Source organism: Centrocercus urophasianus, unplaced genomic scaffold (assembly GCF_019232065.1).
Source record: "Centrocercus urophasianus isolate 14NV4802_14NV808 unplaced genomic scaffold, USGS_Curo_1.0 seq_10, whole genome shotgun sequence".
Lineage (NCBI taxonomy): Eukaryota > Metazoa > Chordata > Aves > Galliformes > Phasianidae > Centrocercus > Centrocercus urophasianus.
In genome coordinates, this window is record NW_024884142.1 from 50,112,603 (window position 1) to 50,136,786 (window position 24,184).

The 24,184-nt window shown below is 41.2% G+C and overlaps 1 protein-coding gene across 7 annotated transcripts in view; it reads right to left on the reverse strand.

Annotated features, from left to right (window-relative positions):
• NHSL1 (NHS like 1) overlaps nt 1-24,184 on the reverse strand; it is a 164,321-nt gene that overhangs the window by 26,892 nt on the left and 113,245 nt on the right. For 6 of the 7 annotated variants that reach the window (XM_042812818.1, XM_042812810.1, XM_042812798.1 and 3 more), the window contains exons 2-3: nt 20,953-21,105; nt 5,990-6,117 (exon numbers count right to left, since the gene is read on the reverse strand). In XM_042812818.1, coding sequence (XP_042668752.1) covers nt 5,990-6,117; nt 20,953-21,105 — 281 coding nt within the window. Of the gene's footprint in view, nt 1-5,989; nt 6,118-20,952; nt 21,106-23,606; nt 24,085-24,184 lie in introns of those variants that run through there. The other variant, XM_042812842.1, reaches the window with a different exon arrangement.

Genomic DNA, 24,184 nt, shown 5'->3' on the forward strand with positions numbered 1-24,184 from the left:
CCACTGTTTATCATTCCTGATTTTAATTTTCTCCTTGTCATCATGAGAAGTTCCCACTGTTTATAAATAACCATTTATTCATACCACTGTGCACTGTCAATTCTTTCAGACTGGACCCAACATTTCATTACAGATCAATAAATCAAAGCAGATTCCAGACAAAAAGTAAATTAAAAATATATATATAAATATATATATATATATATATATATATATATATTATTACCTGAATCCCTTCAGGTAATAATAATAATACACAAACATAATGTGAACGTTACTTTTTTTATGTGTGTCTGTGTGCATACACTGTTTATAAATGTACACGGTGCAGGCACACTTAAAGTACTTACACACAAATGGAAGTGCTTTCCCATTTCAAATCACTCACATTTATAAAAACCTCCACTAGCTCGAGCAATGTGAGAGAGAAACGCCACTGCAGATGGGAAAGCTGCCTCCAGGCTGTGCCTCCTCCAGTTTGTTCAGCAACAGCTCAGAGCAAAAAAGGCACTGCAACCCACATCTGTGTGGTAGCCCACATGGGGCATCACCGGTGTTAGAGGTGTGCGTGTAAGCACTCAAAGGGCTAATCAGAGGATGGAGAGGAGAAATATCATCTTCCCTCCTGCACAAATAGCTCTGTCTGCATCAGCACAGCAAGGCTGGCTTTGCAGTTTGTGTGGCAAGTCTGAGCTGCAGCCACCTGCGGATGCTCTGCTTTGGGTGACAGCATCAACACCAGTGACAGTCATGTTCAGACAGTGCCAGTGCAATGCCAGGTCTCAGCTGTCAGTCACAGTCACCAGGGGCTACTCCAAAATGTCAGGTGACAGAGATACGGGTTACAAAGCTACCCTTCCTTCCCCAACAGAAAAGCAGGACACTTCTGTTACAGAATACTAAAAGAAAAACTGGGGGACTGAAGCACTGACTGAGAGGGAATCCTAGTTATACAAAAAAGCATGAAATAACCATCAGAAATTTTACAGAATTAAAAGGCCAGAAAACTGAGGAAGGACAGAGGAAAGAGGACAGAAACTGATCGGTACAGTAAGTACATAATGAATGAAAAGCAATTGATAACTCAGTTGTGCAGCTGTGGCCAAGCACTGCTTCAGGAAAGATGACTGCTTTTGGACAGTGGTGTATATTTCTGCAAAAAGAGTTCAGTAGGAGAGCTGCTGGTTTTGAGTGTGGGAAGGAGTGTTAGTGTTTCATCTGCAGGTACGCTTTCTGTGGTTTCTGGATAAGCATGACTATCTCTACTCAAATACCTTCTCCCAAAGTACTCACAGTGATAGTGGTACGTTTACTTGCTTTTTGATGTAAAGATTCTTTCAAAGGGCAGCATAGGTCAAAAGCCATACTTAACTGCCCTGTGCAGAGTAGAAAGTAGCTCATTTTTTAACTTTCTTCACACAAATTTCTTATCTAATTTTCTAGTTATGACAAAATTAGAGAAGAGAGGAAAAAAAATATTTTATACTTTATGTGCCTTTGTGAAAGTTACATATTTTTAGAAAATGCACCCAGATTTACAATACAGAACTTTGCAGGAAGATTCAACAGATTGCTGCTGTACAAACAGAAATGTCTTTTGAAGTGAGGTTTGCTATATGAGAAATAGCACTGGACAGTGTTTTGAGATCACACTATCTGCTCAGCAAATCTCAGCATAAACACTGCTTTTAACAGAACAGTTTGCACCCCTCTCATTTTTAAAGCATCTCCTACTCAAAACAATGTTATGGTTTGATTTACATGATCAAATTTTTACGCAGTTTCCAAGTGGGATGCTACACCCACCTCCTCTAAGAAATCCATTGGATTGGTGCACTTTAATGGATCAGGGAAGAAGGGAGGTCCGGAACACTGGACCTTGCTGTCTTTTCATAAACATGGTCTAGAGGGGAAAAAGCCTGAACTTTCTAAGGTGAAGCTGAAATGAGAATGCAGGACAGAACGGCTCATGAATACACCACAGTCAGAGGGGAGCTACTTGGTTCACAAAGCTAGAGCCCCTTCGCTGCCTTGCTGACTTCTTGTCCCCTGTGCACTCAGGCACTGTGACACATAACAGCTTCATTGCCTGAGCACACGCATGCTGCTTGAGAGGTCCCAGCTGACAAGTGATGCCACGCTGCGTATCTCACAGCATGTCCTGCCCCAGGTTCCTATTTATTCTTAGCCTTTGTATATTGCAATGGTTTGTACTACACTGTCTGAAAAGACAGGACCTCTAGAAGAAAAAACAATCCATACAAGTCTTACTTTTAAGCAAAGGACCTTAAAACTTGTAGGCATGTCATTTACCTCACTGTCCATCAAAACCATTCTCAAAATTAGAAATTTTTTGAAAAACAAAGTTGAGAAAAAATTCTATGCTGCTGTGGATGAGAGCCAAAGCAATTGAGTCATCTATTCATCTCTCTCAACACCCTATTTCTTCTCCAGCCTTTGATGGCTTTGAGTTCTTTTTCTCACAAACGCGTTTTCTTCTTTGAACTGCTGTCTCAACTGTATGGGAACTGCTGAGTCACGGCCTGAACCTCTGATTGATCACCTGAGGCAAGCAATGAGTCAGCCACAGGAGCACAGGTGAAGGCAATTCACCTGTGCTGCTGGAAGGGGTGGAGCATGGCTCCACCTCTCCTAGACCCATTTAAGAGCTGACTACCAGTAGAGAAGGATCTCTTCTGAAGACCCACTCTGCTGGAGTTTTGTAAGTGAGCCCCGGATACGGGTAAGCTTTCTATCTGTTCTCTTTTTGTTATCATAATCTACTTTGCCTAACTCTCTTGTTTATTTTGCAATTATAACATCTTAATATTCACTGATTATACAGTCAATCCAGCAAACTGATCAGCATTAAAAAAAAATGCAAAGCAGTATAAAATACCTATGCTGATTACATGTGTACTCACTCATAATCACAGCCAAGTGGTGGGGGAACCAGTTGAGGGCATCACAGTCTGGAGGCACCTCCAGGTATGCCAGCAACAGCAAGGCTCATAGACATTCACACTTCCAACCTGAACACCCGCTTCTTCAGCCCCTCTCAAAACTAAGCCAAATTTTTACATCACATCACTTCAAGTCCCTCAAGCCAATACAGTTAATGCATTTGTTTTCATTGTACACTTTAAACAATTTCTTGCAGATATTAAAGAAACAATTTGGTTTGGGTGAACACAGTGTCAAAAGTACACTTTTTTTTTGCCCCATAAATAAGCAAAGGAGCTGTTTTGTTAACCAGAATTAAAAGACTATCAAAACAAGTTTCATAACTCAAGTAACAGTATTTAGGGAAAAATACCATGAGATTTTTCATAGATGGAATAAAGACATGATACAGCACGTGCCTGCCAGCTAGTACTCTCTATAGCTCACGTTCATCATTTAAAAGCTATGTTACTCCAATTAGGAAACTTTTTCGTTGGCTAATTAAAAAAACAACCACACAGCCAAATAAATAAAACACAGTGTTCATTGGGGAAGGAGTTTCAAAGGAGGCAAATGTTAATAGACCAAAAGTAATTAAAAGCAACTAAAAGATATTGGACTGCAGACAAAAAGGGAATAATGAGGAAAAATGCAGGAAACAAACTTGGCATGGCATTTTTCTGTTGAGCAGTTGGTTTTTCTACATTTAATCAATTTTTAACAGAGAACAGAAGCAGATAACAACTGAAGGCTAAGGGCAGAATGTAAAGATTGCTTATGTGCTAAATGCTACAAGTAACATCAAGCTGCAAATGAGACAGCTGGATGGTCCCACTTGTGGACAAAGTACCTTGTTGCTCCGGGGAACCAAGTTACAGCAGGCGCTAATGCAAGACTGAGAGATGCAGTCTAACAGACTAGACTGTTGAGTGAGACAAAAAGAAAGAAAGAAAATGAGTGATAAAAAGGCAAGGAAGGAAGAATGAGGGGAGAAAAAATAAACACACGCACACAAAAGACAAATACACTTAAAATACACAATGTATATATTTCAAAACGTAAAGGAACCAGTGTTTGAAAGTGACATCTCAGTATATCCCTGACACGAGGAAAACAGACCAGTACTGAAGGACAGCAACACTTTTCAAGTAGTGTCACCAATGGTGGTATGTAAGAGGTGACAAAGGAGGACACCGGTTACAGTACTGAGATGTAAAATCCAGGCAAACCAATTTAATCACCAACAAACTCAATTAGGATCAGCAGAAATACACTGAAATGGGGATTGGATTGTGCTCCATTAATGCAGCTTACATGAATCAAGCTAAGAGTAAAAGGGTAGTTCCAAGAACTTTGCTTTATATAAACTAACACTCAAGGCATGTCAAGTTTCCATGTTTTCTCCTTCTGTCTGCTTGCTTTTTGGGTTGGGCTAACTAGCCTGTTTTACCCTAAGGGCTTTGCTTTGAAACAATAACACTTAAACATCTTTTAAGAACTGCATGCTTTGTAGTATGAATATCACCCTGTGGTAACTGACACTCACCTCCACAAAAGAATATTTGTGGATGTAGGTCTTCTCTTGTGTGATCTAAGCCATGGTTTCACATTATGTCTCCAGTGAAGACAGACAAGTGGAATATTTGTCCTTTTTTTTTTTTCTTTTCAGTAGATAAAAATGAGTGTGGAAAGACAGCTTCCTTTATGAAAGCTCCATGCAGTAAAACAGAGGTTTTATCAAACACAGCAAATAGGTCAACTTAGAAGTAAATTCACAAGCAGTAAATAGCTATTCATTCATCTATGATTATTCTGTTATTCTCAAATTTCAGCTGGTGCTGCATGCACAGAATTTAAATGTTGGCTTCCTTGCTCTGAATAGACAACAAAGCCACAAAGCTTTCATCTACCGGTAAGGAGTTCACGTTCTGAATCATGGGATTTGGTGACCTCAGCTTCACACTGTTACTGAAGAACTATGCTAACATCTGAAAAATGACTGTCTCAAGGCATAAGTTATCAGAAGTATTCTGTATTTTACCAGTGGGACTAGAATTCAAGTTCAGTGACCTGTTAAGTGTTCATTTTTAAAAAATTAGTAAAATTTCATGTCATTATGTAATGTAAAGCCAAATAAAATGATGCTGGTCAAAGGTCATCATAAAGCACTAGTTCTACAACATGGAGTATGTTGCACTTTGTAAGGGAGTACAGAGCTGCAAAAGAGTGTCAGGGTTATGGTTTAAGTTTTGAGATAATCATTAACACCTTATACTGTCATTTTGACCACTTTTTCATCAGCTTTGAATCATGCCTACAGCTAAAAATATCTAAGGGAAACTATTCTAATTTGAAATTGAAGTGCTATCCTTTCCCTGAAGCATAACTAGCTGCACTAAATTTTTTCAAACAGTTAATGCTGACATGAGTGCAAATCATAATTCCACTGATTTCAGTAAGGTTTTGCAAATCGTCATTGTTTTACACTTGCTGCTTGCTGCCAATACATATCACAAAGAACTCAGTGGGGTGCAGCAACATTCCCTGCCAATATGCAGACATAAAGCAATCAAATACTGGGTGAGGGACTGTATATGTTCTATGATAACTTTTAGTATGTGATTTAAAAGCATGGAAAACAGCACTCAAACCACTGTACACTTTAAACTGAGTTCTAAGGATTTGCACACTAGGTATACAGACAGGATTATTTGGTCTGTGCTACAAAAGTGCATATGGCTTAGTAACACTTCAAAAAACCAAACTTTACAAGTAACTATTCATAAGCAACATTTTGGGGCAAAGTATTCTAGAATATCTGTCTTGAAAATCCCAGGAGCTCCAGCACTTCAGGTTTGGATAGCCAGGCTCCAGAGTATCTTTCTGTCTATCTAAGCTCACAGCACTGAAGCACCAAAGTTAGCCACAGCTTGTCTTTGGAGCCCACAGACACAACAGGTGAAGATGAAGACAGAGGAGCAGTATTGCAGGCAATTAAACTGTAGCAGGCATATATTCATTCCAGCACTTTACTTTTCACCATTACCTTTTGTTCAATTTCTTCATAATCATCCTGGTAACTTCCACAGATTGCACTGGAGGATGAGGAGAAGGTGGGGCCCTGAGAGTAATACTGAGAGCTCCGATAGCCATCTCTCCGCAGCTTGTCACACTCTGCCAAAAGACAGGGAAAGAGGAAATCAATGTATTAGCAGAGCATTTACTGTTTACACTCAAAAATATATTGTGTTTTACTGAAAGAGGTTGCCATGCATTAGCACTGTCCATCCCAAGCAATAAAACAGAGTTGCATTTCTCATATCTTTAATCTATATTCAGCCTCCCTCTCTTTATTTATACATGTATGCCCATGCATAGCATGTATACGTGTGGCTTTTATTCAAATAAGAGATGGCGAAAGATTTGAAGATGGAAATTGATTTATTTGTTGGTTTTTAAGCGAGGTCTGGCTCAGTATCTTGACAGATGGCAGCATCTTGCAGGATAGCATGCAAGTAACACCAGGGTCTCATTTGCCAGGCCGGTAGACACCCATTATGCGCCTTGCACTCGAAATGATGATGTTACTCACTACTCAAGCACCATCTGCTAAGTAACTTTGGCACTGACCACTCATCTTGTCTTCGTGCCTACAGAACAGACCATTTACTGTGATTTTGTAAAGAGGAATGCAAAGCACAGGGATTTTAAAATCTCTTGTCGACACAAAGCATACATAGTTTATAACCAAAGAATTTTCAAAGTTCAGAAAGAATTCAGAGCAAACATGCATCTCCACTCAAATGGCCAAAATCATAGTCAGCACCCTTATCCCCCCCATCCAAGTCTTCTGTAACTGTCCTCCCGACTCCTAATTGATATTCATTGTGACTGCGCTAAAGAAGAACAGACGCCACAACATAAGGAAAAATTAAACGTTCAAGATGTGGCAACCAAATTCATCAGCCCAGTCAAACTGTTAGCTTTACACTTTCAGAGACAGATATGTGAATCTGCTGAAAGATGAGGAATGCAAAAAAGAAAATTATTTGTTAGATTTCTATCCAAGGAACTGAGATTTCTGCACAATATATAGGCTGACACAAAGTGCTTTTGTCATCACTTGCTGGGGAAAGATATTCTGAGACTGTAGTATCTATCCCCCTAACTTGATCTCTTTAGTACTCCTTAAAATGGAAAATATGCAGTGTTTATACTGAGGGAAACATTTTATAGAGGCTTTGGCTTGTCAGATGATTAACTGGAGTTACGACTTGCAACTTCAGCATGTTTCCTAGGTTATATCAGACGTTTTTAAAACTGGGTTCTGTAGGACTCCATGGGGATAGTTTAACTGACCTTGAGCAACCACAGCTCTGCAATCGTTTAATCAAGACGGACTCCTTTTCATATGCACACACATATCAACAGTAAGAGTATGCAACTGACAATTAGCTGTTTCCATCAGAGCCAGACGCAAGTCCTGGCCTGTTGCATGCTTCTGCATGAGATCAAAAAGGGCACAAACTCATCATTCTCTCAGTTCAAGGCCCTAAGCTAGCAGCGGTGGGTTCTGAGACCCACATGAATTCTGATAGCTCAGTCAGCAAGCCTGCTTACCAGTCCCACACGTGTGAGCGCACCGGCACTGCACGCATCTGGCAAACAGCTGCTGGGCCTCAGAGGGGGCTGAGAAAAGGATGCCAGCAACCACAGGAAAACAAATTTCTCCCCCGCCACTCCAGATCTGGCACTGGATCCAGGCAAATCCAGCACACAAAGCTCACAAAGACAAGCACCCCGATGGGCCAGTTTGTTAGTGTGAGCTACAACCAGCAGCAATAAGCAGGCTGGGGCAAAATGGAACAGCATGAAAACTTGTGTCAAATTGCAGCAGAGGTTAATGCCCAAATTGTCGACTTCGGCACTGCAAGTTTTGCCTTCAGATCAGTCACTCATCACTTCAAACCAACACAAAGGCAACACAAGATGTACATAGGAGTGAAGTTAGTTTTCCTTCCACTTTTGGGATGAGGCCTTGGGCCCTGACCAACCGCTTCTGTGGCTCCTCCAACACCAGGCAATCACTGGATGAACGCCTCAAGAACCGCAGGCTTTATGAAGTGCAACAGATGCATGCTCTGGTATCAGCTGCTTAGCTTTACTTATTCTTCTGACTAAGGAGATGAAGACGATGCATAGTGCACTTCAGGAGGTCTGAAAAGAACTCCCTGAACTTTTGAAGAAGACAGAACCAAAGGCTTCAAAAGTCCACAGCAAGTTCAGCAAGCAAAATGACAATAAAACAGTAGCTTTTAATCAAGCTCAGAATCTTTGTTGGTCCACAATGCAATACCCAAGTAATATCAGAAGCCACTGCAGTGATGTGGCTGCAGAAGTCAAGAGAATTGCTCAAATTGCTGAAACTCACCCAGAGAAAGGTGACCAGTCCCAAGGAACTGTTTTTTTGTTTACTGTGCTGTTTACTGTCACAGCACATTTCACAGTTCTAGACAGCACCTGAGGCCAGCTATACTTCTGCAGAGGTTTCAGGCAGGTATCTGTAACTTCACTTTGTAACAGCCCAACAGGAGGTCAGCCACTGCACCCAAGCAATGCTCCTGCCACTGTCAGACCAAATCTCGTAACTTCTGTCTGAGAAGTGTTCTAGATGAGAAGAACACACCTCATCTGAGTGCCTCCTTAAGTCCCTCTGTAAGCAATTAACTTTGGATTTTTCAGCAAAAGGCTTTATATATATACATATATATACACACTTTAAAAATATATATATTAGAAAGAAGTACATTATGAAAACTTCCAGACATGGATCTTTTTTCCCAGAGGAGCAATACCGCAACCCAACTATCCAAGCAGGGAGGAACACTAGACAGAGCTAGTGAAAAACTTCCTACAAATATTCGTGTTATTTCAGAGATGTCTGAATAGGTTAAAAAAAAAAAAAAAGAAAAGAAAGAAAAAAAGGAGACAGGCAGCTTCAGTTATTAATAACCTTCAGTTCTAAGAATGCACCAGTACATGAGTGCTAACTGAGCCATGGATATACACACTCTTAAACCTCATATCAAGGCTGATATATCCATGCTATTCAGTACACAAAAATGCACACAGCCTAAAAATCTCTGCCTAAAAATTGATGAAGCAAAATACAGGAGGCTGCATCAGGCTGGACACAAACACTGATTCCTGGGGATGCACTGTCTTGAGATCAACTCAGCAGCATATGCACAGATAGCTCAATGCATGCTCTATGTGCTGCATTACTTAGAGTGTATCTGATCTGAACAGTGAAACAGTATTACTGTGTCCCAAATGAAATAGTTTTCTTCCCTCAACAGCTGCCGCTTGCCTGCAAAAACTAGGAAAATGCCGCTCTGTGGCTGAGTGACTGCAATAGATGGAAGCACTGGGTAGTGCCCCAGCACAACAGCCAAACTATGCCCTCACCACTTCCCCTTCATCAGCTCCTGGGGAAAACCATGGAAAGGTACTGTGTACCATCTCCTGCTGCCTTTCAAGCGCTTCTCTAATTAAATAAAGTCATAAAATAGTTCTTTGTCCTTTTCATTCTGTACTGGTGATTTGTTATTTCTAAACTTATTCTATATTATAATTATTGCTTAAAAATGGATTTAGTCACATTATGTTATAAAATAATTTTTCCTCACTTACATGGCTAAGTTAACTCTTCTTAGAGATGGAAATTTTGCCTGAAGAGAGTTTTGCTGTTCACAGGGTGGGTTTTAGTTAGGCATAAAGAAAGTGTTTGAGAAATGTGGTCTAAAGACTTTTAAAAGTTTTCCATTACTGTTACAGTGAGTATGGTAGATTCAGGAGATGTGTGACAGAAAAAAAATGTGTTAGTGCTGTCAGTGCCCATACCATAGTATCTGTGTTGCTGCCATTTAACCAACCCCTCGTATGTCTGCTCTGTGTTTCATTAATGCAGTTTGCTAAATCCTAGTGTAAGACAGCAGCTTACTAAAGATGCTCTGCTTCTCACCAGCAACACATGACCTAGTCACAGTTCCAACTTCCAAATGGGGAATTTACAGGCAATGGAGCTGAGTGCAATCCTGCATCAAAATATTGAGCCATGAACACTGAATTCTGCACTACTCCACAGCTTACTGAGCTTTGCTAATTCTTATGTTTTACAATGTTTTGGAAATAATTCCATAGGTAAGGTCCAAAGATCAGGCTCCAGCTTAATAGCTCAAGCTCTCCACATAAAACCTTATTGGCCTCTGTGGCATGCAGTGAGGCCATGGGTACAAAATACCATCAAGGCCACTCAATCCCATATAGATCTCTTCATTTTACACTAAGAACTCACATGTAATTCCATTTGACCCTGAGCTGATAACACACAGTAGTTAGAACTCTGCGTATCCAAGTGATTTACAGCTTTAAAAACAATCTGAAACTATATTGTTACATGAGAATTAGAGACACAAATCACCTGGGTGAACAGAAGGCACAGCACTGATACCTCATTAATTCATTTGACATGGTATTACTGTGGAAAACCAGGATTAAGGTATAACTTGTCCACTTAGTTCAACATCCACATCACACTGCCTCATGGCACAAGAAATGCTTGGTTTTCTAGCATGCATTGGATCTTTTTCTCTCCTTTGGTAACATTTTATACATTCCAAAATTTTCCACTGAAATTAATCATGGAGTCTTGGAAATTTACATGAAGCAAAACGCACTGCCCTGCCAGCAACAGGGTGGTCAGAGAGAGCGAAGAGAGAAGTACTGCTCTGTAAGTAATGCTTCCTAATTCATTGAATTCCTCCACGCAGAAAAAAATTGTACTCACTGATATCAATTGACACTTGCTGAATGTTTATGGAGAACCAAACAGTGGATGTGAGGCGGTGGGTGGTACATTTCAGAAGTAACAACAGCAAACCACTTCTTTGTTATTTTTATGTGTGGTATGAAGACTCTGGTTTGTAGCTGGTAAAAATGCATAGGTCACGGTGGTGACAGTGTTGAAGTACAGCTTTTTGTAGCTGCGAATTTGTTCTATCAAATAGTGTTATTGTGCTCTTTGTATCAGTTGCAGTTTCCATGGAAATAAATAGGAAGCATTACTTTTGGAGCAACCCACATACTAGGGTCATTTTCAGAAGCTTTCTAGATTTCTTTTCATTGTAACATAACTGTTCAAGGCTGTCAGTGGCCCCTCCACAGGAGAGCTCCCCGGCTGCAAGCAGACAGGCACCCAGTACCGGTTTTCAGGACAGACCCCACCTGAGCCTGGCTCCCTGCAAGGAGCAGCCAGGCCATGGCACAGCCATCACAGCCAGCACCAGGCCCCACTGCCTCAGGCCTCAATGTACAGCTGCCACTTACTAAATTAGTCCTAATGAGATTACACGTGTAAGCAAACATCGCTCACGTGACGGTTGCAGAATCAGGCCTTAAGCTCTGTAGTGCAGTTGTCCACACGTATACACTCAAACGCATGCTTGAGAGAACATGTAAGAGCTCAATACAAATAATCCACCCATCTGCATTTCTAAGCGTTCATTAGCAACCACTGTTGTCGTGAATCTTAAATGAACGTGATACTTACAGTTAAGAGATATGGCAGCTAAGTAATTCCAATATCCAAAGAGCCCTGTCTTGCTTGAAATAAGAAGCTGTGGAGGCAATCATCAGATGGCTTGAGCAAGCAGGGATAAATGTCCCAGAAACAATCAAGCTTGCCTTGCACCAAAGAACAGAGCCTGCACCTCAGGACTAGCTGCTAAAACCCAGAAAGAAAACATCTACCAAGTCGGGCAATTTCACAGGGGAAAGGATGAACCACACAGAGCTGCCTCAGGCTGCAGAAACAGAAGGGCTGTAGTGCAGAGAGGAGGGGCAGAGAGCAGCAGGCGCTCCGTGTGCCCCACTCCCTGCTGCCTTGGGAGCAAGCGACAAGCTGACAGCTGTGTCGGCATGCTCGAGAAATTATCTCAGTTCTACTCAGGGTGACTTCTTGGCAGAGCCTTTCATGTAATAACTTGTGTTTTGTAGTGTGGGGATTTTCCTTTTTTTTTTTTTTTTTTTTTTTTGGGTACTACAGAGAGAGGCTATTAACTGCAGGAGTCAGCTAAACTGTCAACCATAGAAATAAATCTGCTGACTAGAATATTAAAGCACGTTTATCCACTCACTGAGCGTATCACTGGAAAACTGCTCTATTCCCTCAGGTCAGATTCTTTTTTTTTTTCTTTTTAGCTTTAAACATTGTAGCTAACCCCTTCTTATCTGTAAATACAAACAAATCTCCTTCCTCCGTAAGTCAGGACCACAAACTTTATCTAATGAGTACTGACAGACCACAGTACAACATATATTTGTCTCATTAAAACTCTCCAACAGAATGAAAACCATACTGTGAAAGCAAACTTTTTAAAGTAACATATTACTTTATACACCGCGCTTTTTTAATCACTTCTATAACATAATACATCATTGCTTTCTACTTTGGAATAAGACCTGTTTCAAAGCCAATAAATAATTGCACTTAGTCTTCAGGCACTCTTTGAATTTGCTTTTCCAGCTGAGCTGAGGGAACGTAAGTATCACAACTTTATGGCACACAGAACCAGGTGTCAGAAGACTTGGTATTGCTGCTAACCAAGCAAATCCACTCAGGTTAGGTCCAGGCAAAAACTTTACGCCTGTAGTCATAACACAATCTAAATTTTACCAGCGTGCCTCCTAAAGTCAGACCCGCAGCGGTTATCTGTGCTTTGCCTGAACCACATGGATATGGGAATGCACTTTGAGGTAAAGGCAGCTAAAAGGCCAAGCTGCCTTTGCTCTTGTCCTCTCCATCATGTAAGCAGCAACCAGTGCCAGGTCCAGCACTGTGGACAACCTTTTCTAAGGAGCAGAAGAATTTAACGGAATTGAAAATCTCTACTTCTGAAGATTGTGTGCTTTTTATGAGATTTTTGGCACCAGTCAAGCTTGCAGCTTTCTAACTGCATGCTCTAACTATGAGGCAAAAGGGCTGCTACCTTAAACATAACTGCCACCTCTCTATTTTGTGTGGGACTGGTCACACTGATGTTATACTGGGATGCACTCTGAGCGTATCTATCAAACTAGGCCTTCCTCAGATGCTGCTCCCTGGTCTGCTTTCTGCATTACAGTGTGACAAAAACAAGGACAGGGTGACTCTGGACTCTAGATATGACACAGAAGCACAGTTAATGGGAATTTCAGGAGGTAATTTTCCAAGATAAAAAGCTTGAGGAGAATAATAAAGCCCGAAATCGTAATTAAAACAGACACTCTAGTTCAAAGGTCTCTTTAAGGTGGTAAAGCTAGCTGAAGTCACCAGCTTTCACTTTGGGTCTCCTTATTCGTGTATCATCTGCAATGTGCAGATAAGAACGCACAGCTTTGCTTGTGTGGATGAAACAGGTTGTATATGTGCAGGGCTGTACAAAGGCAATCTGGTGTTCAACAAAGATCTCACGCTAAATGTGACTTTAAAAAAAAAAAAAAACAACAACTCAATTTAATTCCAATGCAGCATCTATTTTTGTCGCTGGATCTAAATGAGGCAGACAGCTTGCCTCTACCACTTTATATTCATTCCTCCCAAAAATTCACTCAGCTTGGATCAAATCCTATTTCCCTTAAATGTATAAATCCCCATATCATCCGCAGAACTTGATTATCACAGGGAGTGCTCTATATCAAAGCTTTAAAATATGTTGTAAAGCCACAGCAATGATGCACTTGTGTAACAACTGAACTGTGACCAATTCTAACTGTAAAGCTAGTTCATGAACTTTAGCTGTGATATATTCAGTGTGCTGTTCTGTTCAGACTCCCATTTTTAATGAGTCCAGAATTTCAACAGATGTACTACCATGCCAGCCCAGCTGAAAAAAACTCAACAGCTCTTTCTAGATGCTTTGGCTAATACCAGCCCATGCCAATCCAGCCACCTGCCCTGTTATACCACATCTCCTTCCCCAAAATGCAATTTTATATTGCTATTTCTTCATCCGTTTTTTTTGTTTTTACAGAATCACAGACCTCTACTAAGAGGTCAGAAGGAATCTCTGGGCCCTTCTGCTCCAAACCCTAGCCAAAAAAGGAGACTCAAAGCAGGGTGCTTAGCATCATGTCCAGGCAGCTTTTGAACATCTCTGAAGAGAAGACCCTACAACCTGTCTGGACAAACTGTGCCAGCACTCCATCACCTGAACAGCACATAAGTGCTTCCTGGTGTACAGAGGGAACATCTTGCGCTTCAGCTTGTGATCGCTCCCCTAGTGCTGGCACTGGGCACCTCATAAATGAGCTTGGGCTCTGCACTGGGAAAGAGGTTCCTGACACAACAACAGATCACCCCTCCAGACCAGCTTCCCCAGGCTACTTCAGGGCTCAGCTGAGCAAATGTTTGTACAAGCGCAAGGATGGGGCATGAAGTGCAACATTAAAAGTAAAGCAAGCATGCAGTTAGATTTATTTTTCAAGGGTCCAGACCAGGTGCAAGCCTTTAGAAAGTATTCAAAGTAACAGGAACTCTGAAATGTGAAATACCTTTTACAGATTTAGTGAATGCAAACACTTCGACCATTCCTTTTTTCCTTAAGCTTTTCAAAAACAAATTAATGTAGTCCCACTCCCAGCTTCCCAGGTGGTCTGTATGATTTAGCCATAAAGAAAAAATTTCTAATGGCACAAAAATGCTACAGCCATTACAGAAGATATTTGTTAACAGGCTGTCATAGAGAGCGCTCAAAATCACTGTTTGCCTTGAGATAATTTCTGCAAGTGTTATACCACTACATTTACTGGTGACAAGATGTCTTAAGTTTAACAGTTTTCTTCACCTCCTTTTGCATGTTTGATGCTGGCATTAAAAAAAGTCATCTTTTCCTCTTGTACTGTTATGAATATTTGCTGTTTCTTAGACTACTGGACATGGTTGATACAAAAACAGAGAAGATTTCTATTAGTTTTTCTCTTGAACACTCAATGCTCAACTTTCAAAGCTATCTAAAATGCTTCACATATACATGCTTCTTCTACACAAGTTATAATTCCAATCTAAGAGAGGAAGGAGGAAAAAATACGTACAGGAAAACAACTGAAATTCTGATGTTCCTTGTGATGGAAGTTGCTTACCTAGCACTGAAACTATGGCAGCAACAGATCAAATTTCTTCTCTCCTCTGAATACACTTCTGAAATGGGATTAAGTTAATTATCTTTCACCTGCATCTTTTTACTGACTGACCCACCTTAGAAAATACAGAGGAAACACATTAATCTGGTTTAAGAGAATACACTATCATTAGTGTGTTGAAACAAACATTAAGACTTCTTAAGACTTTCACTAGAAAAGCTATAATGCATATAGGAAACCAATCAATATGATCTACCTGTTTGTTTTTACATTCAGCATAGTGCTATACACTAAACCCAAAAATAGGCAATCTAAATACAAGTAACTAATTTTTTCAGCATAAGAGCAGCATTCAAAAACAAAGCGTAGACTTCTGATCAAATTCTGCTCAACTTAATTTGAATAACCTTTTTTTTTTAAAAAAAAAAAACAAAACAACTCTCTGTTAAAGGGGGTGGTTAGAGTACGGAATCTAGCCAAAACCATCAAGAGATGTACTGTGAACTAATTCAGAAACAGTAAAAAGTAGAGGATATATAAGCAAAACCACTGGCACAAACCTGGCTATTGAAACGAAAACAATTAGAAATAAGTTGATTACGTTTTTTTTTAATTTCATTTCTTATTTTATTTTACAGCTATAAGGCCTTTCTGGTACATATGGTCTACCCCTAGTCCTTAATAGTCTTTTACCTCATTACGGTTTCCATTTGGTAGGGAGCTCACATACTGGCATCTCTCTGAACCTGAGCTAGGCCTATTGTTATTATGAAGTGGTTCCCCACTACTTTGCAGCTCTTTAATGAAATGTAAGATTATTTTAAGTCCATAATCTTCTCAGCAGGATTATCAACTAGTAAGGCTGACCCTAATATTGCTCATCTGAACAGTGATCTGGCAGATGCCCTGAGAAAACAAAGGGTAAACACATACCTGTCTGGAGGGTCTTGCAGCAAGACACAATAGAGGCTTTATGAGTAACTACTTAAATCCGGTTTTATTTGACAATGCTAACCAGATGTCTTCTGGAAAACAAATCCAGTGTTTCAATCACTGCTCCTTAAATACATTCCTTGAATTTGGCCAACAAAGCTAAACAGAAGCTACACTCAGCCAAATCCAGCTCTTCTGAAGATGAGATAATAAATGAATCATCACAGACATTGGAACAACGAGCACTATACCACATACAAAGTCCGAGTCAACACAATTACACTGGGAAAAAAAGAGACAAAGTGCAGTCACTTGTGCAAAAAACCTTTGTAGCTGTAGCCCGAAAGCCAGTATGAAAGTTAGAATATCTGACCGTGCACACTATTTACAGGTTTACATTTTCAGTACAGATTTGCCACCTTAATCCACTGTAAACAACAACCAGCCCAAGCAATCAACAGCAGCATGCAACATAAAATTATTCCTAATCTGCAACTTGACCTGAGCAGCATGCGCCTTCCCAAGATCCTTGAGGAACAGGCCATCAGCTTCGAGACTGATCACTTTCCAGCGTTCGCTATGTTTCCCCTTGAGCAGTAACATATTTATTTCATCTCTTCCTTATTATTGCCAGCTCCCAACTCATGGCCAAGCAGCAACAAGTGACAATCTTTCCAGCCTTTTTAAAATTTATTTTTAAATAAAAAGGAAGCTACATGGCAAATTGCTAGAACTGGAAGACAACTGCCCCTTGGAAATCAGGCCTTAAATATCCTCTTCCATTTCCCATCACTCCAGCTGATGCATTTGTTGGAGAGCACAAGGTAATTCAAAAGAAGCAGAAGTGAAGTCAGTTCAGGCGAGCAACACATTTACTTCATCACTGGTTGCAAAACTATCAGAGACAAGTGCACTCTGGATTAGATTTTCCTTTTAGGACACTTGGTAAACCCTGGTGAACACACTGCAAACCTGTCTGGAATGCAGACACACTCATGACCCACTTCAGGTAGTGAAACAAAGACACACTACAACTGCGGTGGGCCTCCCCCGCATCTTCATGACTTGCACATCAACATTTTTAGACTATTTCACAGAAAAATAAGAATTATTCTCTGTTTACTCTTATCCAAATATTTGCATCGTTGCTATGTATTGATGTATCTGTGCTCCTGGCTGAAGACCATTATGCTTGAGACACTTTCCCAGACAGCAGTCCTTTAAGCACTACTGCACTGTAGAACAAGCCAGATCTGCCAGTGCCCAGTGACAGGGATACAGGCTGTATTACAGTGCTACCCCTTTGACTCCAATAAAACACCTGCTCGGCCTCTTGGCCTGGAATGTGGACCAAGGAAACATAAGCAAGACTCCATCTCAGGCCAATTGGAGCCCAAGGGGCAAGGAAACATGTGCCATGAGCAGAATGCCTTTGACACCAAATGTGTCACCCCATCTGCTCCATTGGGTGCTCCAAGGCTCTGGTTGCTTCCCCTGAGAAAGGGAGAGTTTCTTTTATTAAGTGGAAACACGGTATTTAAAATAATTGGATTTACCATCACAAGCAAAGAGCTGGATCATTTTGTGAACCACATTTAAAAACATTTAGCAATGCTACCTTGATGATGATTTGTAGCTGAGCTTGTTATTCTGCTCTAGCTACCATGCTAAGTCTTGAAGACACTGCAGAGACATTAAAGACCTTCATTTTAAAACAGATGCAAATAATGAAGTCTGGATTTACCATTTTTCAGGCCATTGCTTTTAGTCAACAGCAACTATAGATTTTAATAAAAGCCCAATAAAGACACTTCAGTTTTTGAGAACAGACATAAGAACTATGTATCACCAACTTTACAAGTTCCTGGTGTTTCATTTTCTAATTCAGATTACTAGAAAATATTGTCTTTTTTTCTTTTTTTTAAAAAATGCAGATGAGCACATGCACAACTAAATAAGAATAAAGTTCTACTTCGCTTACTTATGAAGAAATTTGAACAAAAGATCTCGTCATTTATCTTGAAAGTAGTTTTATAAAGGAAAAGCACAGCAGAAGTCTAGTTCATAAGTCAAAAATTTTTAAAAAAAGAAAATGCCACCACCATGTAATATCTATTATCATATGCTGCATGTGACCTCATAGCACAGCAAGCAAATGATATTTCAATATATAATACACTAAACCAAGTAATAGCAGCAGCATTAAAAAAAAAAACAAACAAAACAACACCTTTTCCAAACACAGCACTGCTTTTGCTAAAGGTACAAAGAGTTCACAGAGATCACCAAGCAAAGACCTCGATTGCTCTTGGCAGAGTTTTGTAATATCTCTATCCTCAACATTTTAATTTTAAGCCAGCTTAAGAAAAAGCAGTGGCAATACTTTTTTGTCCCTTAAGCAGTGCTCATAAATTTCTTCTATATGACAGAAAGCTTCAGCAGGTTTTTTTTTGGCTACACCCATGCTATCAAAAAAAATCTGCTGAACTTTCCAAATTGTATCAGAGTAAATATGCTTGACCTTCTGTTATTTTAAAAGCTACTCAGGATTTTATCTGGTTAGTGCTAGAGGTGAATCTAGATGGATAAGAACATCTTGGCAGAAAGGATACTTTTACTGAGTTGTTTTGAATGATTTTATACATTCAATATCTTTCCGGCGGTTTAAATAATGTCATGCTCTACAAGTGAATTACTATCAGTAGTCCAAGCTTTATACCTCTCTAATTCACTGAGGCAGTGACAAGTGCAATAACATAGTAATAGCCAGCAATCAAGTTGCTATGGACCATTACTTTTCCTTACAATCTTCCATGCTACAATCACACAGCTCTAGGCAACTTATTTCCTACCCATTAAGAAACTTTGGAAAATGTGTCTTTTCTGAAACAGCAAGTGGAAAAAGAGTTCAGTAGTAGTCACAACTACATTAAAATTTATATAACACTTATATGCTGAATGAAACTCAACCCAAGGTACAGAACTTTTGACTTAATCAGCTAAAGGTGCTCAGTAGCATCAACACCCTCCTGATTTCACAGTGCCACAGAAGAGTAAAAACTGATAAAACTTCAAGCAACACCCCTCTTATTACTTGGACCCCCTACAGACATTAATGGAATTACTGACGATGGTGCTAAATTCACACTGCAGCTAATCAGGGCAGCTAAAGGCCACAGCAAGGTGCTGCTCTCAGGAAAGCAACATGGCCTGGGAAAGAGCATGAGGCAAAACATAACTAAATGAGAGCAGAATTCTGTTGACTATGTCGGGAGCTTGAGGCCTGCTGAAGGCATCATGGTTTCATCCCTCTATCTCAACTACTACCCTGAAAGCAAGAAACTGAAATTCAGCTCAATACAGAGGAGTCTTATACCATGTGCGCATGCCAGTTTTCTTTAATACAAATACGTAATTGGTTAATTCTAGTAGCACTGAGTAGCTTTTGTTTTTATAAAGAGAACCAGCTCTAGAGAAAAACCCTGTCAGACAAATAATTTCAGATGTGTAAGCTGGGCTAAGCAGCATATGAGAATAAGTTTCAAAAAATATATTGGATCCAAATTTATTGAAGTAGAAGATGCAGATAAAGCACAAAAAATAAAGTACAAAAAAATCAGAACAGCATTTTAACCTGGACTCAAGCAGAGAATAAAAAAAAATAGATGAATGAGTAGTTAATGCATACAAAAAGCTAAGTGCAAGTAGTATTATTTTTAATCCAAAAGAGGAAAATATCCTTTTTCTTTTTTTTTAAAAGAACTCGCACATCTGTAAGGGAACAGTAAATGTTTCAAGGCTAAAGCACTGCACAAATGCATTAATCCAATAAGTACAGAGGACACACAGGCTATCTGCTGAGCCATGCGTGAGCTAATAACTCCAGCTGTCAAGACTGCCCTATTAAATGATAACAAAAAGCACCTAGTAAGAGATGGTGAAAAATTAATTAACCGGAGAAACAGCAAGCAAAATAAAACACAGCAGCCAAACACTTCCCCATTCACACGTACATAATGAAGTTTTCTCCATGTTCAAAAAGCAGAAATGTAGTGTTAAGCAAACAAAATTACAGCATTCCTTTAAATCGAGTTAACTCTGTAAGCTATCAAATACCTGTGGTTCCAGCTGAAATGAAAAGGGACTCAATACAAGCTGGCTCTTAGCAGGGAAATCCTCTTTGTCAAATAACCAACATAAAGAAAACTCTTGTGTTAATAATTTCCCGAACAGGGATGTTAAGCTCTACTTTCCAATTTCCCTTTTGGTCCAGAGACAGCTGTTCCTACAGCCTTTTCCATGCACACTCCCAGCCTGCCCATGTTTGCAGGGCTGCACGAACATAACACCACACCTTTCGCACCACAGAGTGCAGGCATCCCCCAACAAAGGTGCTAAGGTGAGAAACTGGTCCTCAGAAAAGCACTGCACCCTTCCGCAAGGAATAAGATGCACTACTCAGTGATTCCTTGCGAGTGCCCTATTCCCTACTTCTCCTCAATCCCTTTTCCAACTTTTCACAAACAGTCAAAAAATGGCATGGCATGGCAACGGAAGTTATTGAATGACACACCTCTGATTTGGTATAGCATAAATGGAATCATTCAGGACTTATTAAAATAGAAGGCATCAGTTTGGAGCAATTCAAAGACTCAATGGAAACGGCAAAAAAATCCCTAAGTTTTCCAACTTCTCCATTCTACAATACCACCCTACCAGGTAACAAACTTCCTTGTTATTTGATAGAGGAAAAATACTCAAGCTACTGGTAAACTCCACTCAGAGCTCTTGCTATGCTGCAGAAAAACAAGACAATCTTCTGAAGTCTACAACTTGGATAAGTTTGCAAAGATTGTGGCAAAAACTACCATGTTTTTAGTATCAGCAGCATCTCACCTCTCAGTACTGACTTGAGGTTCAGTTTTGCTTGCCGGTGCAAGTCCTCCACACAAGGTGGTCTTGAAGAAGGCAGGAACACATTTTCCTGCTGGTGCCACGGAGCAGTGTAATGCACAGTCCATCTGCTCTCTTCGTCTAAGTTGGAAACAGCTGCAGACAGAGAGAAAAAGAAGTAAGTGCTACTGCAGACAGGTCTATCATGTAACCCCATACACACGTTTTGCCACACATCATCTTGAAATTGAGAAGACCGTTTATCACCATGGTCCTATCAAAACATTCTTTAGACCCTTATTTCATTAACAGTCAAAAGACCTCTCACTTCTGGAATTATAAATGGCTTAGGCTGGAAGGGATCTTAAATCCCATCCAGTTCCAAGCCCCCATCCACCCACCAGCTCAGGCTGTTCAGGACCCCATCCAACCTGGACTTAAACACCTCTGGGAATGGAGCAGCCACAATTTCTCTGGGCAACCTGTTGTATTGCCTCATCACCCCATGAGTAAAGAATATCTTCCTAACAGCTAACAAATTTCCCTTGTTTTAGTTTAAAGCCATTCCTCCTCATCCTATCATTATTAGAACAAGTAGAAAGTCAGCCCCTTCCTTCTTATAAACTCCCTTCAAGTACTGGAAAGCTGCAATGAGCCTTCTCTCCTCAGCCTATCTCCTCAGGTCCGGGTACCTCAACCTTCTTTCACAGGAGAGGTAAATGTAGTCTCTTGAGGGCATGTAGGAAACACCCTTCCATCCTTTTGTTTTTTTCACTTGCTAATGCATTTATTGTGGACCTGTGAGACTATTTTTCTGCCCACAAACTCCCAGTCACTGCAAATGAAATCAGTTTTCTTGTCCTTGATCCTGCTAGGAGCCTCCTCCAGCTCAAGGGTGATCCTAAAATGTGACAGCCACCATGAGAGATTACAACAGGTTCATTTGTATTGTGAAATAACCTTCTCCGATCTCACACAAATCAGGAACTCAAATTCAACGGAAGTCAACAAACCAGCTTCTTTACATTTCCATGAGTGAAAAGTAGGCTTGGACAACAGCAATTCAATAGGCAAACACTGCTCAGAGCACAGCAGCAATGAGTAGGGATGGCATCAGTCACCTCTTCCCAACCAGCACATCTATGAAAACACCACAATGACATTGCTCAGGTTCAAAGTTCCCTACAGACCTCCAGTAACAAATCAGCCATAGTGCATAAGTCTAAGATTTGTTTATCATTTATCTTTCCTGAGAAAGAACCATTACCTTTTGTTTAAAGTTTATCATCAATAAAAACTTTTACAGTTGAATGGTCTTATCCCTCTACCCCTTAATAAGAGGAAAAGGGCACTTGGGGGTCATATTTTACAATCCCCCAGGCACTGTTTGGCCTTCAGCCAGCATACTGCATATCCTTGCTTTTAGCTCTCTGAAGCAGGAAAAAAAAACAAACCACTACAGCTGCGTCTCCTTCAAAGCACCTGCTCTGCTGGCTCAGCCCTATGGCACTGGCTTGCTAGCAGCCCCACATCCTCCCTTGCTCTGCTGGCTGCCTGCAGCACCCACCAGTGATGTTCTTGCAGTGTGCAGAAGCTGGGAAGAAATAGGAGCCACAGTCTACCGGTGTCTGAGAAATGGCTCTGCCTCTAATGCAGTGCATCTGCCAGGATGAGCTTGGATGGAAGTAATCTGGGCTTATTAGAGATCATAAGCTATGCCTTAAACTTCAAAACCTATCTAAAACACAATGCTGCTTTGTCCTAAAAGGATCTGGGGAGCAAGAAAGTCCTTAAAAAAAAAGGAAGAAAAAAAAAAAAAGCGTGGAAATTCATTTAAGATTAGTGTCAGAGCACAGAAAGTTTCTGAAGAATGGTTCTTGGCCACTCCATCCACAGGACAGCCTGATCCCACACCCCGCCCATCCCTCAGCACTGGGTGCAGGTGTCCTTGTAACCAGAGGGCACATCTATCGCCACCCACCCAGACACCACCCCTTCCCTTACTGCGGCGCCCAACCCTGCCCTAGGGCAGGTAGCAGGTTTACTCAGCGCCCTGCCATATAATCATGGACTCATCGCGGTTGAGACAGGCCTTCAGGATCACCCAGTCCAACCACAGACTGACGTACCCATTCCAGACTGTGGGAGGAGGGAGGGGGGCAGCCAGGCGTGCCACACCAAAACTCACGGCTCCTGCTCACCACAAGTGCCCAATAAACCCGCTGCACAGAAACGCAGAGTATGTTCCCAAACTACGCTCCCTCGTGCAATTCGTACACCTTCAGGAATTAAATTAAATGAAGAACTGCAATTCACCTGAAATCCATCCTGTCGCTAGGTCAGGTGTTAAAGATGTTCCCAGCAGAAGCAGCGGGGCAGTGCAGGGCACGTGGGAAACTGCCCCAAACATTCCTCCCCACAGCCTGCACTCACGAGAACCCCCTGCGAGTCTGGCTGCTGCCCCACCACAAAGAGCTTTAACGGGAGCTGACCCAGAAGCCCTATAAGCAGACATCCTATAAGGCTGCCTCTACATATACCAAAGTATTCAACAAAGTGGCATAAATCACAACAACACAGCACAGAAGCCAGAGCCGCACTCTCCTGCGAGGCTCTGCTACTCCCCACGAGGACCGCCAGCACGCACAGCTACTTACTCTTTTTCTTGAAAAGTTTCATGAGAGATTTAAGCTTTGTGTTGATGAAAACCACCATTTTCAAGGTGTTTTGCTGCGATCTCGGAGCTTAAAACCAATAAGAAGCCGGAACTGCAGAAAGGTGACTGGTTTCCGGACCGATCCTGGTGAAACTGCACCGATTTCTCCTCTTCAGAGTTCTCCCTCCTCCCTTTTTTCCCCACTAAATCCCAACTTTAGATATGTCTGGATCTAAACGCACGGAACCACTTCCAATCCTTTAGCCTCAAAGCCTCCTCATCAAGTGCAATCCCGTGGGCTGGCGACAGCCACTTTCCATATGCAAAACGGGGGAGGGGAGGAAAGTTAATTATTATTCACAACCAAAAAAAAAAAAAATCGGCTTTGGGGCTCACTGCGCGCTCCTCATCCTCTCTAAGTTGGGTGGCTGCGGAAAAGAAGGGTTTGAGAGGCGACCCTTTGCTGCCCACAGCTGCGGCGGCCATGCCCGGTGTGCCCAGGGGAGGGAGCGGGGCTGGGGGCGACGGGGAGGGGCCCGGCGGGGCGGCCGCGCCGCCCCGGCCCCCCCCCCCCCCCCC